At 42.8% G+C, this 13,228-nt stretch overlaps 1 protein-coding gene across 1 annotated transcript in view; it reads right to left on the bottom strand.

Moving 5' to 3' along the window:
• Positions 1–13,228, bottom strand: part of Irf2 (interferon regulatory factor 2) — a 106,479-nt gene that overhangs the window by 41,762 nt on the left and 51,489 nt on the right. The window contains exons 3-4 of the mRNA XM_051169660.1: positions 12,769–12,861; positions 422–521 (exon numbers count right to left, since the gene is read on the bottom strand). Of these exons, the coding sequence (XP_051025617.1) occupies positions 422–521; positions 12,769–12,861 (193 nt within the window). The remainder of the gene's footprint in view (positions 1–421; positions 522–12,768; positions 12,862–13,228) is intronic.

The raw sequence follows: 13,228 nt of genomic DNA, 5'->3' as shown, positions 1-13,228 counted from the left end.
CTATGGGAAATTTAAGGGCCGGGGACCTCTGCGGTGGGTGGGACACCACTTCTGAATGATGCTGCTCCCCATACATCCCCTAGATGGACCTGGGACATCACCCAGGATTTTCAGCACTATTTTCATGAAGTCTTTTTTTTTTTTTTTAAGATTTATTTATTTATTATTATGTATATAGTGCTCTGCCTGCATGTACACCTGCAGGCCAAAAGAGTGTATCAGATCACATTACAGATGGTTGTGAGCCACCATGTGGTTTCTGGGAATTGAACTCAGGACCTCTGGGAGAGCAGGCAGTGCTCTTAACCTCTGAGCCATCTCTCCAGCCCCTCTTTGTGAAATCTTAAGCCAGGACATTCATGTAATGGAAACAGAAACAAACAACAGCAGCCTTGCAGAGGAACAAGGCGAGGGTTAGTACCTGTATGGATGGCCCAGTTTCTGAAGAGTGGAGCATCCTTTTCTACATCCCACCCATGTCTCGCTGCATGCATCCATGGGATCTGGAAAATCTTCTTTTCCTGAAACGAAAATCACACAGTCTAGTAAAAACTGAAGCTGTGGGGTTTGGCTGAAGATAGCGCCTGCTTCCACAGTTCTAGTGCTAAATCTCACAGCCGAGCAGAGCTGAGTGTGTTGAGCATCTGCAGTGAAGTCGACTATAAAACAAGCCTGTGGGCTGGGAGATGGCCCAGTTGGTAAAGGTCTTGCCACGCAAACATGAAGACCCTGATTCAAGCACCCACATAAAAAAAAGCCAGGGGTGGTGTATGTTGGTGTCTTAGTCAGGGATACTATTGCTTTGATGAAACACCATGACCAAAGCAGCTAGGGGAGGAAAGATGTTTTGGCCTGCACTGCCACATCACTGTTCATCATCAGAGCAAGTCGGGACAGGACCTCAAACAGGGCGGAACCTGGAAGCAGGAGCTGCCGCAGAGGCCACAGAGGGGTGCTGCTCACCGGCTTGCTCTTTATTGCTCGTTCAGCCTGCTTTCTTATAGAACCCAGGACCTCGAGCCCAGGGATGGCACCACCCACAACGGGCTGGACCCTCCCACATCACTAATTAAGTAGAGTCCCACAGCCCGATCCTTCTTAATTGAGGCTCCCTCTTCTCAGATGACACCAGCTTGTGACAAGCTGACATAAAACTGTCCAAACAGCCTGGAACCCTAGTGCTGGGAAAGTAGAGACCAGAAGATTCCTGGTGCAAGCCCAAGCTTGCCCAGTCAGTAGGCTCCAGATTCAGTGAGAGACACTGTCTCAAAAAAAATAAGGTGGAGAGCTATTGATGAGAGCAACCAACATTATACATGCACAATGACAACCACACGAGCACACTATATACATGCAAAACACACACACACACACACAAACACACACACACACAGAGAGAGAGAGAGAGAGAGAGAGAGAGAGAGAGAGAGAGAGAGAGAGACCAATTTGAAGAAACCTTAAATAAATTATTTTTTAAAAACCCACTGCCTCACTGGGTCCCTAATTCTCACAATCTCTCCAGGAGGAAATTCAGAAGAACTCACAGGCAGATCTCTGTGAGTTCGAGGCCAGCCTGGTCTACAGAGTGAGTTCCAGGACAGCCAGGGCTACACAGAGAAACCCTGTGTCAAGTCAAAGGTGAAGGTTTGTGCTACGACGATGAACTGCTCCATGTTTTGTTTCCCTCCCCTTTCATACAGCCAGTAACAACTAGCCGCTGGCTGAACCGCCTAGTGTGGATTTGATTACATACATCTTCTTGTCATGCTGCTAAAGGAATGTCTAGTGTACTGCAGACCCTGGCACAGAACACAAGTATTTTCAGTTTTGTATTTACCAAACAGGTGTGTGTGTGTGTGTGTGTGTGTGTGTATAGGACATAAGAGCAAGAAATGCAAAGATGTGTGCTCTGGCAAAAATTTTTAATATAAACTTTATATGAGACTCTTTATCTTCCTTACCACCTGAGCACAACTCACAACTGCTTAAGTCAAATCTGAGCAAACACGTGTTCAGAAACCGATTCTCCAGAAAAAGGTCGGACTCATAGTGAAAACCTCAGGTGTGAGAAGAAGGCTGGTCAGCCCACCCTGTGACTGTGCCTGTGCACTGAGCGCTTGACTATGCACGTCCACATGGGGCTCTCTTTTGTTTCCTGCAATTGCCTTAAGGAGTTAAGCTTATAATTTCCATTTTACAAGTGAGGAACTGAAGAAAGAAATTCATTTCGTTCACCAAGGAACTTTTGGTTCAAAGTATCTAAATCCAAAACCAAAGTTGTGTGATTCCCTGTTAACCCACATATTGCCTCTCACCTTTTAGATTTGGATTCTCTGCCCTGTTGACTTGCCCTCTGTGGAGATTAAAACCCAGGGCAGCAGTGGTGGTGGTGATGCACACCTTTAATCCCAATACTCAAGAAGTAGAAGCAGGCAGATCTTTGTGAGTTCGAGGCCAGCCTGGTCTACAGAGTGAGTTCCAGGATAGCCAAGACTACACAGAGAAACCCTGTCTCAAAAAACAAAACAAAACAAAAAAACAAAACAGGAATATGGCAGGGTTGGGTGTTCGTTTCTTTCTTTCTTTAAAGCTTTTAGATAGTCCTGATGATGGCTAAGTCATTGGGATCCCCATATTAGACACCGTGGAAGGAAAAGGAAGGCCAACAGGGATTTTCCATCACTGGGTCTCACACAGTGAAATACAGAAAGGGACCCAGCTGCCTCAAAGGGACTTGAGACCTCTAGACAGAACCACTCAAAGAGGCCGAACTGACAACATTTCAACATGCTGGAGAGTTTCCAAAACTGTTATTAGGGGGGAAATCTACTGTATTTGTAACAGTCAGTTATTAAAGAAGAACTGAAAGTGACAGACATTTTCATAACCTCTCCATTGTTCAGTGTGTGTCGCCCGGCCACAGGTGGGCCAACAAACAGGGGATCACAGGAAGGCTGAGTGGAATTTCAATTTTTTTTTTTAACGTGCATGAAAATCAGAGAGCAAAATTATTTAATGCAGGTTTTTTTTTCCTTGTGAAAATGAATACAAATAAAAAGGAATTGATTTCATAGATATGTTTTCTCTGCTGACTAGATTTCAAAATGCCAGAAGGTGCTACCAGGGTGCTGGGAGGAAGAAAGCACATCATCAATGGTCCAGCACTGGACTCTGCGTGCTGTAACACTGACCAGGCAGGCAAGATGTGTCCACTGCTGCAACAGTGGCATGGATGCTAGTAACTAACTTCTTTCTGGTTGCATTTGAGGCTTGTTCCACAGGTGGGAATCTGAGGCTGGTATTGTAAACATGGTTAGAAATCCATGACTGTGAATGTAATAGGCCCTACTTGGAAACGTGGCACAACTTTTTTGCTAAACCGACATGTTGCCAAACTGCCATCTAAGTGCTTTTGTTTATGCCTATGTGATGGTGCTAGTCTCAACCTTAGCTAGAGAAGTTCCTTTTGCAGCATCCGATGCAGACTTGTAACTAGTCAAAGTGCTAAGACGAAGTGTCTACTGAATGGTCAGCCCTAATGAGGCATCTACATCAAATCCTCAAAACTCAGGGAACGTCACAGAAGAAAGGGCGGAAAGACTGTAATAGTGGGAGTTTGGGGAGGAGTGCTCAGGGAGGGAGGGGCATTTTTCTTTTGGGGCTGGTGGTGGTGGCTGTTAATGTATTACTTATGCTTTGGCTGATGGCCTCATACCCAGGCACATGTGGGAAGTAATCATAAAATCAGTGGGTGATTTAAAACAATAAGAGAGTGCACGTGAAGGTTGGGGGGGATGGGAGAAGTGAAAAGGGGAGTTAGGGATGGATATGATCAAAGTGTATTATTTACACGTATGAAATGTCAAAGAATAAATACAAAAATGTTCTTTAAAAAAGAAAAAAAAAAGGATTTCAGACACTTTTTTTTTTTGCTGGAATTGCACCCCTATAATCTAAAGCTTCCTGATTAAAAATACAGACTCTGAAGAAAGGAGGTTTTTTTGTTTTTGCTTTCCCTAGAGGGAAAGTAAGTTCTGATGTAACATAATCTGAATCCTACCCTACAAGGCACAAGACAACATCTTCTCAAGCATTATGGTCTGGATGTGTACTGAGAGAATTACAACATGTATTCAACAAAAACTGATGTGTGGGTGTGCATACACTCATAAACCCCAAAGGTAGAGAAGCAGCCCAGATGCCCAAACTTGTGAGTCCATAAGCTAAGTGTGGCTTGTGTACGTAGCAGATTATCTATCACCCCACCCTATTTCATGTTGTGATTATCATTCCGTTTCATTTCTACAGATCAGGAACGAGGTACTGACACATACAACCACTTGGGTAAACTTTGCAAAGATGGTGCTGACAAAAATAACACAGACATAAAGGAGCAAACACCAAATGGCCCCATCTGTATGGAATCTCTGGGACGGGCAATACTACGCAGACTGCGGGCAGCTCAGCGGTTAGAAGGAACTAGAGAAGGGAAGAAACGAACAGTGACTGCATAATAAATACACTGTTTTATCTGGGTGGGGTGAATAGCTTTTAAAAACTACACACAGCTCTTAACTAGTTTTTCATATTACATAGAAAGCACTGCTAGGTAAGTATATCCAAGAGCTTAAAAAAAAAAATACTTTGATGGAATAATACACTCTTTTAAGTCCTGAACCATCTCTCCAGATCCAAGGTTCATTTGTAAATTGAGATTTTTTTTTTTAGCAAGTATTCTTGTCAACGACCCTTGTGCTTCAAGGGACAGGAACAGTTTTTCTACATGTCTGCTTAGACCCTGAGGCATCTGCAGGGTCCGGTGGCTCAGAATCCTTCACAGTCCTGCACACGTGGTGGGTGTACACACTTCAGATGAGAAGACTTCATCTGAGTGATGGGGTTGAAGACTACATAGTTATAGTCTCACAGCTAAATTGTTTAGGATGATAGACATTGGTAGATAGTAAGATAATTTATACAAATGTAAGTCTTGCCTAATAATTTTCATAATTGTTATATATAGTTTGTTATTGTAAGAAAAGGAGCCTTTTATTAAAAGAAGGAAATGTAGGCATAAGGTTATTGTGTAGTTTAAATTCTGATTTCCTGTCTAAATGTTGTATAAACTCAGCTTTTCAGTTGTCCCCTGTTATGTCAATAAAGCAGCTAACAGCTACTCAATGAGCAGGGGAGAGAACAGGGCTGGACTTCCTGCCAGCCAGCGGAGGAGGTGTTAGGAGAGGAAGCAGGGGATTCAGCCATGGGTAGAGGTCCAAGGAAGATCAGGAGGCAGGAGTTGGAGCTGAGGAAAGCTACAAAGTGCAAGTGTCCCTGGGATGTCTGCTGGGAGTGAGACAAGAGAGCACAGAGGGCTAAGGACAGACTCAAGCTAAGCTCAAGACTGTTGTTGTGAAGCCCATTTTTAAACAAATATAAAACCATTTCAATTATTTGTGTGATAGCCAGCTTAAGAAATACGCTAAGAGAAATAAACACTGTTATATAAAAATAACATCAACACCTGAGCCTTCTCCCACGTGTGACTATGAACAGACCTGCCCAACTGAGGAAGAACTGGCAGATACTCTTGTGAGCAGGGCGATATGTACATACCTTGGTCCCCATAGAAACCAGTTGCTATCTCCCTCTGCTTCACCTCCCCCTACCACTGATAAGATGTTCTAACTAGTTTGTTCCTTCTGTTTGGACTTTTTACCCTCTGCAGAGTTAGTCAGATATTTACCCAAATACAAGCCTGTTTCAAAGTGAGAAGAGAAAAAGGTCTTTGGTCTGAGGTGTGGCCATGGTGCCTTGGTCTAAATGGATCTCTACTATGAACACCAAGAACCAGAATGGACATCACACAGAGCTATGAGAGGAGTGATGGATGGATGCCTCCTTCATTCCCAAATAAACGGCCTGGGAAAAATCACAAGCAATCATACAGAAACATCTGGAACTAGCATGGATTCTCCAATGAACCAATGACAAGAAAGAAAGCAAAAACAGGAAGGGCACTTAATGCTCATAGAAGAGACTTAAAAATCCTAAAACCAAACTTGCAAAGCAAATACAGATATATGTCAGAGAGTATACACCATAACCATGTTGGCTTTATCGATGAATTACAAGGATAGTTCAACATATGCAAGTCAATGAATGTAACAAGCCACATAAATGGACTTAAAGGCAACAAATATGTATCACAAAATCATCTCAATAGATGCAAAATCCGACATGCCTTCATGTTAATAAATCATAAAGTAGGCTAGGAATGTAATAAAAACTATATGTGAGAAACTTAAGATAACATCATCCTAACCGAAGAAAAGCTTACATCAATCCCACTGAAACTAGGAACAAGGCAGGGATGTCCACCATCCCCACTCCTTTTCAATATCGTGCTCAAAGCATTTGCTGGAGTAATAAGGCAAGAGAATGAAATTAAAGGGAGATTAGCAGGGAAAGAAGCAGCCAAACTATCTCTGTGCAGATTGCGTGATACTATTCATTAGAGACCCCAAAACCTTTACCGAAAAACTCCTGGAAGTGATAAATTCAGCAATGTGTCAGGATACACAATTGAGAAAGTTTCTTCAACAGTGGTGCTGGGGACACTGTCCACATGCAGAAGAAAGAAACTAGACCTGTCTCTTTTACCTTCTGTGAAAACTAACTCCAAATCGATCAAAGACCTAAAGGTGAAACCTGAAGACCTGAAACTCCTGTAAGAATGCATAGGCAGAACCTACATGACACAGGTGTAGGAAATGACTCCCTGAATAAGGCCCCATTAGCCCAAGATTGAAGATCAACAGTTGACCAGCGGGATTTCATGAAACTAAAAGTCTTCCATGCAACTAAGGAAACAATCAATAGGGTGAAGAGTAAGTCCAGAGAATGGGTGAGACTCATTGTCAGCTATACATCTGATAGATGATTAATATCCAGTGTATAAAAAACAAGACAAAACAAACAAACAAAAAACCAAAAAATCACACAAAACCAAACCAAAACATCCATTCAAAATACAGACCTGAGTCTGAACACAGAGTTCTCAAGAGAAGGAAAAAAAAAAAAAAGTTCATTATCCCTAACAATTAGGAAAATCCAAACCAAAACAAGTCTGAGATTGAGGGGCACTCCAGTCGGAATGTCAAAGATCAACAAAGGATTGACAACAAACGCTAGACAGAGGATGTGGAGAAAGAGGAACTCTTGGAACTGTTGGTAGGATTGTAAACTAGTCCAACCACTCTGTAAATCATCGTGGGGAAGCTAAAAATAAATCTACTGTGTGACTAAATGGTCAACGTCAAGCATACATACAACTAACATTATACATACTGAACACGTTTGTGACTTAGGAATATTCATATATATTACAATTGAAGAAAAGGAGGCCATGAATCTAAGACTGTGGTGGTGCAGGGGGTGGGAGGGAGGGAGAGGTACAGAAGGAGAAAAGAGAAGGAGGAAATGATGTAAGTATATTTATAGTCTCCAAAAATAAACAAATTATTTTTAAAAGGTATCTCGGGAATACACAAGGCATCTGAATATAAGGGGGACAGTGATACTTAAGACAAAAAACAAAAACAAAACTTACAATGTTCAACTAACAATGATATCTATAGAGTAGGTAAGAAAATATTCTCAAATCGTACAGATACACACTATCACCCAATGACTTTAAGATACCACCTCTTCCTACCAGCACAGAAAAGATACAGCAAGACAGTAAGAAATCTAGATGTGGACATATAAGAATTTGGTCTTCTATTCATTCTGGACATACGACTCAGCCATACTATGTCATTTGCAAATACTGTCACAAAACGTAGATGGTCCTTCCTGGGCCTCATTCACAAGTGACAAGGACACTGCTTCGGCAACTTCCTAGATGTTCATTTGGACTCTTCTACAGTGGCTGGGCCCTGTCATATGACAGGTCTCCTTCACTTTTATTGAAATTGGGAAACGGGAACAAATTAAGGCACAACTAACTACCTACTTGTGTCTTACTAAGAAGTCCAGCCTTCACTGGCTGGACTTGTCCTTGGAGATAGACGTTATAGTATCCAACCCATTAATCCTAACTTCAACCTCTATTGTTTTTCTTTCTTTCATTCATTTTTGTTGGCTTATTTTGATTTTTTTTTTTTTGAGGCAGGGTTTCCATAGATAGACAATTTGGATTCTAATACTCAGCAATGCTGAGCATGAAGGCCACAGACATATTACCACCAAGCTTGTTAATTTTAGTGTAAAAAAAAAAATTAAAAAAAAAAAAAAAAAAGAAACAGCCATGAATTTGGGTCCATTATCTTCATTCCCAGGTTCACTGGAGAGTCTCCTACTTGGTCCAGCACTAGGTCTGGCACCATGCATAGAGTGACGGGTGGGTAGCCATGCACTGTACTGACAACTTCCAGGCATAGGTTAAAAAAAAAAAAAAATGTATCCTGAGTGTCAACTGCTAGGGTTTGGCTGTGGCTCCAGTGCGTCTTACAAGACTTCCTTGGTCTGTGGCATAGATGGGCTGAGGCGACAGAGCCCTGAAGTGATGGGGGTCCAGTGGAGAGTGATTAGATCATAAACGCTGCCTTCATGAATGGGTTGGTACTGTTTGGGGAAGTGGATCAGGTCTGGTAGGAATATCCTAGATCCTTAAAGAACCTGCTGTTACTTTTTTTAGCTGCACGTTGGGCCCTGCCCAGGTCTTTTCTCCGAGCTTACAGATTGGCCTCTTCTGCTGTCAGCCATGTTGGAAAGCAGCCCTTAACAGGACTTGGGCTCCATGCTGTGCAGACACTTCAGCCACCTGGACTGTGAGTCAGATAATTCCATGGCATACAGTTTATCACATTCTGTCACAGCAACACAGATTGAACCAAGACACCAACTGTGCCGTAAGAGAGTCACAAAGTCTTAGGGGTGGTGAGTCTGTTTTCCTGGAATCCCAACAGTCTTCAACCGGAAACAAGGTTTTGGAAAGACCTCAAAAACTACTCAATATACTAACAGGTTCTTTAGAGCGCCTGTGAATAGCAAAGGAAAAACAACAGGCTCTCAGTGAAGTAATTTACGTCAACAGATGCATGCCAACCAGCCTAAGTTAGAGGAAACCTATATAAAGATGCCCGTGGGAGTTTAGGTATGGATAGAAAATACCAGACACATCTGAGGCCTGTACCAACCATATGCACGGATACACAGCTGCTGTAGCTCAGCTCTTATGGGTCACCTGCCTAAAAAGGACCGTCAGTCAGAAAGCAGCCTAGGTAGTCCTGTGTCAACACTGTCCTGAGAAGCGGAGGGAGCTAGAGCTTGTACATGTCCCTTTCAGTCAGATGGCCACAGGTCTAGCCTAGAAATGCTCAAGAGATGGCGAGGAGGGCCCTTCCCTGGTCTTCTCTGGAAAAACACTAGTGGTGCCACAGTGCAGAGAAGGGAAGCCCAGCAGGGAAGGGCCCCCTGAGCATGCTAAGGGTTTGGTTATGCAAAAAGAAATCGCTGCCTCTGGCTCTAGAGTAGAAAAAAGTGGGTGATCCTCGGTGGCACAGTGTTTGGCCAGTGTGCACAAGGCCTTTCTGTCCCCAGCACTGGGGGTAGTGGGTAGCAGATAATGAGGCTCCATGGAGAAGGAAGTACCTTAAAGGGTATACTTGCTTCCTTAAGCTGTTGTTGTTGTTGTTTTATAAAAAGACCATACCTTAAGTGATTTACAACATCAGAAATGCATTCTAACACAGTTCAGAAAGTCAGAAATCCAAAATCAAGGTGCTGGCAGCATTTCATTTCCCCCTCAAAACTTCTAGAAGAGAATTTCCCTCCCAGCCCAGCTTTGGGTAGCACCAAGAGCTCCTTAGCTGGGGCTTCATCATCCCACCTCCTGTCATCATAGTTTCTTCTCTTTGTGTGTATCTTCTGTCTCTTCTAAAGGCGCCTGTCCTTGGACTTAGAGCCCAGGCAGATGGTCCAGATGCTCTCATCTTGAATTCCTTAGCTCCATCTCAAAACTCTTTTTCAAATAGGGCCACATTCCTGGGTTCTAGAGGTTGGGATGGGTCTCTGGAGGTAGAGACAACTGGTCAACCTCCTGCATGGGACACCCAACTACAGGTTACCAGTGCCTACTTGACACAATGACACCCATGTTCTGCACATACGGATGTGGCTAGGGACCAGCAAACTTGAGAAAAGAAAACTCTGGGGTTAGAAAAAAGAAAATGTAGAAATAAACCCCTTGCTTTTCTTGAGAATCGAGAGACACATCCTTTAACAGCACACCATGAATCTAAACTGGAGTCCTCCTTATGTCTCTGTACCTCAGGTTCCTGGTCTGCAACATGGAAAATAACAGCCTTTTCCCAGAATGGGGACTAAGTAAGTTGACGTATTTAATGCCTTACTTAGAAGAGCAAGTGGCACTGATTACTTGACAAATGGCAGCAGCCATTGCTACTATTTGCTACCCTCCACTGCCCCATACTGCTCTGAACTACCACCCCTCCTTCCTTATAGCTCTACTCATGCTGCGGTTCACTGAGCAATCAAGGGTGACTTGAGTTCTTGTTTGTATTTTTAGAAGAGATTAACTATATACCTAAAACCTCAACTAACTACAGATGTTGCAAGCTTAGACATAATATATTCCTTGCCACAAAACCTTCCATCACATGACAGGATATGTGAAACAAGTATGGAGTACATTTGTTTCTATTTTCTCTGTCTTACACCTTATTTAAGAAAGGATTCAAATAGATATTCAATTGTGGTCATATTAGAGTCAAAATAAGTGGGCAAGAAGAACATTAAGATGTAAGAGGAATGAAAACAGAAGTGTTTTTGCCTTTTTTTTCTCCCCAATATCTTTTTCACTCATTAAAAGCAGGCCACAATCTGCTCTCTGGTTTTAAGCTTTTATACCTGGTGCAAAAATAAAGTCTGACCCATTAAATTATTCACCATGTCCTTAAGATTAAAAGATGAAAGGAGTAGAGTAGAGAAGAAAAAAGAGACATTTGCTTAGAATTCTTGGTGTTCTTGTTGAAAGGGAAAAAAAATTTCTCCTTCCGGCCTCCTTAGAGAGGCATAATTCTACTTAGCTGTTCCTTTAGGCCAGAGGTCCTCAGCCTGTGGGTCCAAACCTCTTTGGGGTCACACATCAGATATCCTGCATATCAGATATTTATTACATTACAATTCACAACTGTAACAAAATTACAGTTTATGAAGTGGCAACAAAATAATTTTATGGTTGGGGGTTATCCCAACATGAGGAGCTGTACTCAAGGGTTGCAGCATTAGGGAAGTTGAGTACCTGAATTAAACTGTAACTGCATTTTTAGTTTAAAAACTAAATTGGCCACATTAGTTCACCTTGATTCACTACTAATAGCTAGAATCAGTTAAATTGAAAGTGTTGAGGTTAACAAAGTAAGGGTAAGGGAATGTGTGTGCACATGCGTGTGGGCGTGCGTGTGTGAGTGTTTTGGGGGAAATGTAAATTATTAACAACTACTTTGCTGGAGGAGGTAGGCACACACGTGGTGTTTCATAGAAAGACAGTATATGTTTGTTTTGTTTGTTTGTTTTCTGAGGCAGGGTCTTGTGTATTCTGACTGACCCAGAACTCACTCTGTCAACCAGATTGGCCTCAAACTAACAGAGATCCCCAATCTGACTGCCTCTACCTCCCAAGATCTGGGATTAAAGGCAAGCAACACCTCACCCAACATGACTATTTTTTTTTTTAAAGAAAAGAGCAAAAGTTCCTCACATAAAGAGCCTTTTAAAGGGCAGTGGTGGTGGTGTGACGAAGCACTCGGGAGGCAGAGGCAGACAGATTACTGTGGGTTCAAGACCAGCCTGATCTACAGAGTAAGTTCAAGGACAGCACGACTACACAGAGAAACCTCATCTCAAACAAACAAACAAAAAGCCTTTTAAAGGGTAAAATCCTCCTCTCAAATAAACCAACAAACAAAACCCACCACCATGGAGCCCTGTATCCTTTAGTGCTTGAGCAGTAGGAGAGGCAAAGACAGGAAGTGAGGCAGAGGGGGACTGTCGGTGGAGAACACAAAACAGGAGCCTCACAAAGTCACCTGAAAACCCAAGGCTACAACTGGTACTCAGGTTGGGGTGACAGTCTGAGAAGATGACAAAAAAAAAATTTTTAAATAATTAAAACTCTTGCAAGTGAAAAATGAGGTTAGCCAGACCCAAAGTCTATCCATTTCAATGAACTTTCATACAGTGAGAACAGCCCTGCTGCAGCTGTGGGGCTCCATGATGGACTTTAGACTTTCACTGTCCATTATATTTTTATGTCCTTATCTACCACAAAGATAAGTACATTTTTAAAAAGATAAATCAGTGACAGTTAAAACTAGAAAAACAACTGCCTCTATACCCTCCTCCTTCATGACCCACGTGTCTGTTACCCACATTCCATCCTTCCTCATCACTTAACATTGGCCCTTTCTCTGTGCCCCACTTTATTTCAGAAATGTGACCAAAACCTTCTTGATAGGATAAGTTTGTGTTTTATAATCATTGTTATCTGGATGTTTCCTGTATGAAGACTCTGCACTTTCAGCAAGAAACACCTCCCATCTCTTTTCTCTTCTCTCCTCCTCTCCCCCTTCCTCTCCCCCTTCCTCTCCCCCCTCCCCCTCCCTCTCTCTGTCTTGGTCCCTCATTTCCCTCCAACTCAAATACACTCATACACACATGCACACCCCCCCCCAATGCACCTACCTTGTTCAGCCACTTTAGCCCTGGTATCGTATTTGAATTTATCTGTTCCTCCAGCCACGGGCGCATTCGCATTCTTTCCACCGGCATGGTACCCTGTGGCAGAAGAGAAGCATAGCATTTGGTATTTCTGTGACGGACTGTCTTATCTGCACCATGGAGTTCTACACCCCTGCCATGACCCTTTCCTGGCCTCCTCTTCCCAGGGAGGACTTGAGTATATTCAGCTCTCTGCTCTTTCACCTAACCTGATCTCCCAATGGACACCAAAAAGGACCAAGCCAGACACTCGCTATGCTCTCAGGTGAAGGAAGTCTTCATGGACACTGCACGCCATTCAGCCAACTAGCTAGGGGCCCGGGATGGCTCTTAGTGACTTTGACTCAAGTAAATCTTTACCCCTTCCTCTCTGAGCTGTGCTTTATAGCAGAAACAGTCAGCATATCAGACATTCAAGGACCAG

The sequence above is a fragment of the Acomys russatus genome, chromosome 27 (genome assembly GCF_903995435.1).
Source record: "Acomys russatus chromosome 27, mAcoRus1.1, whole genome shotgun sequence".
NCBI lineage: Eukaryota > Metazoa > Chordata > Mammalia > Rodentia > Muridae > Acomys > Acomys russatus.
Note: the sequence above shows the minus strand (reverse complement) of the source record. Positions and strands in the feature narration are given on the sequence as shown.